Raw genomic sequence first — 5,578 nt, 5'->3', positions numbered from 1 at the left:
AGGTGGGGTGGGAGCTCGGCGGGTTCAGAGCAGGTCCAGGCAGAGCAGTTTACCCAGGGATGTGTCCAGTCAAAGCCTGAAAATCTCCAAGGATGGAGATCCCACAGTTCCCTCCCAGTTCCCTGCCAGTCACGTCCCTTCCCAGAGTCAATGCTGGAAAGTAAATGCTAAAGATTTAAGGAAATAACTCTACGGATTTGGGAGTCACTCCTTTTCTCTTCACGAAATGAAATCTAGAAGAGTAACATTTTCCTTTCAGATTCCTGCCCACAGAGATATTGTCCACCATATCTTTTAAATTGCAAGACGAGCAGTTGAAAATGTTAATCAAAGGATCAAGGGATTGGCTTTTATCCTGGGATTTTATGTTACAAACAGATGAACAACAGCACCCCACCCCACATCGAAGTAAAACAAGAAAACCTAAAGCAAAAGTCTTCAGGCCTTAGCACTTTTTAACACGACCAGAGGATTAATGACTGTCACGGGAGGGAACCTGACAGCCTGATAGACACAGAATGGTGCTGGGTCTCTTCTGCATGCCTGCAAAACTAACCAGAGGGCTGGGGGACAACGGCAAGGTGAAGGCATGTGAAAAGAGCTCTTTGGGGAGACACTTTTGGAGAATTAATCCTCTTACAGTGGCATCGCCTATACCACCGGTACTATTTTACCAGAATATGAAAATCTCCCAGGATTTTGAGCTGCCACGTGAAGAGCGAAGCCCACCTGCAGCTCGAATATGCTTGTAATGTGACTGATGAAAGAGTTTTCAAAGTTCTGCTTGAGCGTTTCGAACATGATCAGCTGCTCAGCCACAGACTGAAGTTTCCGGTAACCTTGAGGAAAAAAAAGAGAGGTGTATCGTGATATTGATATGGCCGTGGCTGCAGACCAACATTGCTCAGCATGCTGGCAAATAAGACAGGTCGTCAAGGAGTAAGTTCTGGGATAAATACTACCAGCCAAAAGCCAACAAGGGGATGAAGATTTGCTGTGGTACCAAGCAAATACATACAGGGAGAGAGTTTAAAGTGGAAAAAAGGTGATTGCAAAGCATCCATCAGTCCGTCCGACCATGGCCAAGGACAAACGCACAGTCCCTTCAGAAGAAAACCATGGGGATTTATACCAAGATCAAGTCCCTGTACACCGGCAGGTCTCCAACAAGACCCACGGTGGATATCACTATAACGAATGATCATTTTTCCATGCTCAAGTACAGACAACTAGGTTACTCCAAGAGACCACAATTTCTAAACATGACTTTCCACCAGTTCCTTTCTGAACTGCAAGAGCTGTCGTACACAGAAGGCAGACAATGATGCCTTATGTCCAGGTATTTAAAGGAATTGTATAGATGCTTCCCCTAAATTTGCCTCGACTCTGATGTGAACTGGGCCAGCCCGTGCCCGAGCCCAGAGGGAGGTGCCGGCAGCCCTGCCCGTGGTGCGTGGATGCCCCAGCTTGGTCGTTCGCAGCACAAATTGGATTTCTGCAGGAATGGAGCCAATCCCCCCTCCCAAGCTACTTCTCTCCATGGATGTTCAGAGGTAATCTTACATTGGCTTTCCCAGCCCTGCTTGACTGTCCTTCTAGGTGAAGCTGCTGAAGACTTTGAAAGCTTCAGCAATATCTCCAAAAGAAAGCCGACCCTGCCAGCCCATATCCCCAGCTCACAGCTCCGGGTGCACGGCGGGGAAATAGCGTTCGTAGCTCTGCACCTTGCACCCCAGGTACCTCCAGCTCAGGGCTGCTGCTTAGCTTCCCAAATACACGCCTGCCTTCTATTTCTTTTTTACTTTGCCCAGACAGCCGGCAGAGCTGCCCAGCAAGCGTGTGAGCTAATTCCTGCGAACATCCCCTCCAGCTTCAGCGGTTTCAGGGGCACCTGCAGAGACCGGGCAGCACAGGATGGTGCTGGGCGTGCAGCACCGGTTGTGGATGAGCCAGTGGCTCTGCTGTCTGCAGACATAAATCTCTGCTCTCTACTCACCAGGCTGTATCTGGATGTTCATGCAGCCAGATAAAGCCTCTGCTGCAGCAATGCAGGCTTTCACTCTGCTGGGGCTGGAAAGATCTGCCCGACTCAGGACATCGCAGTGTTCCCTGCTGAGGTTGAGGTGGGTCTAAAAGCAAAGCCAGAAGAGAACAGGTACAAGCACAGCCAGCTTCTCATCCCTTCCCATCCCACCCAGAAGGCTGCTGGCTTGAAATAGCCAAGTGGTACCTTCAGCTGCCAGACTGCATGTGTCTGTCGAGAAGGTCACGCTGCTGTATCCCCACCAAAACCAAAGCCCTGCACGGTGACAACTGCAGCCGTCACCCAGGAAGCCCTGGCAAAGCTCAGCATGAGTTTCCAAAGGGCCCGCACCTCTGGGATGGCTACTGGCAGCAAAGTGGTGGGGAGGAGAAAGAAAAAGCTGAGGAAACCGCAGCTTGAGTTACTCAGAAGTGAGAAGGTCAATGGCATGGAGGTCACCGTAAGCCTTGGAAGTGAGGATTAGCTGTGCTATTACAGCACAGTTCTTGCATTTATGGTATATTATGTTTGTAAATAATTTGCTTTCCCATATTCCCAGAGCTCATCAAGAGTCTTTCCAGCAGCTGTGCCATCCCCTGCGCCAGTGTCTCTGTGGCTACTGCAGAGAAAATCTCTGTAGTCCACAATGGATGCTGAGACAGGCTGAGGTGCACCAAGTCCACAGCTGCTGGCAGATGTTGGCTCAACAGTTAAGTTACCTTCAGTGGCGAGGAAAAATAAAACAAACAAACAAACAAACAAACAAAAACAGAAAAAAAGAAAGCAAAGGAGAGAAAAGGAACGAGGAAACTCCCATCGGTGGGAAGAGAAGGAACGGGTAACAAACAAACAAACAAACAAACCCAGAAAAAAATAAAGCAAAGGAGAGAAAAGGAATGGGGAAACTCCCATCAGTGGGAAGAGAAGGAACAGGGTCCCTGGACAAACAGCCTCTCCAGGGCAACAGGGAGACCCCAGAACGCTTTTCCCATTGTAGATGTACCCTTTGCCTTAGGACCCACGCCAAGTCCCCAGGGGTTTCTCTGCACCTGAGGTTATCGGTGCTGATGGGAGCGGGCTTTGACCAGGCGCAGGTATTGCATGCTCTGGCTCTAATTGCTCATTAACTACTGTGCTTCCCTATTCCTCAGTAATGATTATTGGCTATAATAGCCTACTAATGAGAGCTGTTTTTCTCCAGTACAAAGATATAAATTGAAAGCTCCCAAGTGAAGGGAGGAAGAAAGCAGCTGCCCTCAGTGACAATCGCTTCCCACAAGAAACCCCCCACACCAGACACAGGTATGCCTGGCGTTTGAAGGCACAGGGCTGGGAGGATCTCAGTGCTTTGGATGCAAGGGTAAAAATAGGGCTCTGGCAGCCTCTGAGGGTGTGAGAAGAAGGTCCCACAGCTGATGGTGAAAGGCAGACCACAGCATCCCAAGTGAAAGGCTGCAGAGCTGCATCTGGAAGGTCCTTGGCATCACACGGTTCGAGGCTAGTCTTGCCCAGGAAAAGGGCTTTCAGAGACCCCTCTTACTGCCCTGGACCACAATGAGGGCACTGCACATCATGGCTGCTGCTGGTCTACCTCTAGTCCATCCCAGCTGTGTGGCCATCCTTATATTATCAAGACAACAAAGTCCCTCATTTCTAGGCCAGAGAAGCTCTGTAGCCTTTGCAGACAGACGATAGTTTTCAGAGTGTTCGAGGCTCACTGAAAGTTTTTTCTACTAGATTCAACAGGCTGAAGATTTATGTCTTTGCAAATCCATGTACCGTGAGGAAGAGGATCTCATCCATCAACCTTGTCTTGTTGGAATCGATGCGATGTAGCAAGGAGTTTTCCTGGTGGATGTGGTCCATCTGCTGCTTCACGCTTCCCAGTAACTCATCATAGATCTGCAAGGTCTCCTCCACTCTGGCCACCTCTGCCAGGGCCTCGTCGATGGAGCTCATCAGCTGTGTCACCTGCTTCTCAGAAGAGATAATGGCTCTAAGGTTGGCCTGTGAAACAGAGAAACAGAGGGCTTCAGCACTGTGGCAGGGACTGATCACCACCATCTCAGAGTCAAATCTCCTGGCCTTCACCCTCCCAAGTCAAAGCAGAGACCCTGCAGTATAACATGCAAGATGCTGTTATAATTGCAGCTGTTCTCCATCACTACCTGCACAAGGTCAACGTCTTGTCTTTGTGCTTGGCTAAACTCTACATCAGCAGCCATCTGCAAGTCCCCAGTGCCTGGGCAGAACAAACCCCTTCCCCGAGCAAGGGGTACGCTCAGAGGACTTTCATCTGCCACAGCAAAGAGGTTACTGTGGAGTCGCTGAGCAAATCCGACCAAATGAGCAGAATACAGTCTTTGTAGGTTTGGAGAGGGTACCAAGCCCTGCTGGCTTCCGCACCCCACTTTTCCCTCTGTGCACTGGGAAATCCCAAGTGGTCACCGCATGGAGTCTCCAACCCTCAACCCCACAACTGGTGAAGTCCCCTGAGGAGCTGGGTGTCCATCCCACAATATTTGTAAGGAAACACGCCAGCCGTGAGGTGCTGGCCATTTCTGTCTGGCTCTAACGCATTTATGCAGACCATGGCCATGCCAAGTGCCTCTCACAGCTCGTTTAGCATCGCTCCGGGCATGGCCACTGCTGCCGGGGTGTTACCCAGCTGAGCTGCTCTGGCAGTGAAATTAATAAATAGGTAAATCATGCATGAGACGCGCACATATATATGTCTCTAATATGGAAAATGAAGGCACAATTTGCCTAGGGAGGTCTCGGGCGTTTGTTTTGACGGGTGGTAGAGATATAATGACATGTTAATGGCTGCTGACAAGCTCCACTAGAGATTAATTGCTTCCAAATGTTAATTGTATCATTTTCAGGGCCTATGTACCATGCGGGATATCAAAGAAAACAATCAATAGACATGGGCCTGGGAGGCGTGAGGCTTCCAGACTGCTATTTTTCTCACCATTAATAAAGCTTTTAAAGAAGTTTGTCTTTTCTGATATTTCCATTATCTGACGTCTTTTTCATTAAATGAAGAACAACAGAAGCATCTGCATCCCACCCCCCACCCCAGAGGGCTGGCTGCTGGGAAATGATAGGAGGAAGAGAAGCAAAATCTTGTCAACCCAAGTCAGGTTACTCTAGCTTGGACCTACCCTGCGCTCCCAATTATGAATGTGTCTGAAAGAACAGTAGATGCTGGGCATCTACAATCCCTGTGTTAAGGATTTTCTCTTCTTCAAGCTCCACCTGCATTGCTATCAGGATAAAGGTGAGCTGGCAGCTCCAGCTCCAGAGGTGCCAGATGTGGGACAAGATGCTGGAGCAGCATGGAGATGCTCCCAAAATGTGCAAGAGCCACTCTGCAGCACGCAGCCGGACCGGGCGGCTTCGGTCTCCCTGGCAAAGCACGGATTACACTCGCCTGCTAAACAAATCCTCCTTTTGCCCGGAGCCCACCCAGCCCACGCAGGCCGGTGGGAGGGAGGGAGCAAACCACCCCGCTCCCGGACTGCTGCTTTCCAGCCGCACGCCAGGGACCCC

At 50.0% G+C, this 5,578-nt stretch overlaps 1 protein-coding gene across 1 annotated transcript in view; it reads right to left on the bottom strand.

The window, feature by feature from the left end:
• LOC104168403 (exocyst complex component 1-like) overlaps positions 1 to 5,578 on the bottom strand; it is a 29,566-nt gene that overhangs the window by 14,621 nt on the left and 9,367 nt on the right. Inside the window, exons 5-7 of the mRNA XM_009708984.1 lie at positions 3,803 to 4,030; positions 1,997 to 2,129; positions 730 to 839 (exon numbers count right to left, since the gene is read on the bottom strand). Coding sequence (XP_009707286.1) covers positions 730 to 839; positions 1,997 to 2,129; positions 3,803 to 4,030 — 471 coding nt within the window. The remainder of the gene's footprint in view (positions 1 to 729; positions 840 to 1,996; positions 2,130 to 3,802; positions 4,031 to 5,578) is intronic.

The sequence above is a fragment of the Cariama cristata genome, unplaced genomic scaffold (genome assembly GCF_000690535.1).
Source record: "Cariama cristata isolate BGI_N322 unplaced genomic scaffold, ASM69053v1 scaffold12981, whole genome shotgun sequence".
In the NCBI taxonomy this organism is placed as follows: domain Eukaryota; kingdom Metazoa; phylum Chordata; class Aves; order Cariamiformes; family Cariamidae; genus Cariama; species Cariama cristata.
Note: the sequence above shows the minus strand (reverse complement) of the source record. Positions and strands in the feature narration are given on the sequence as shown.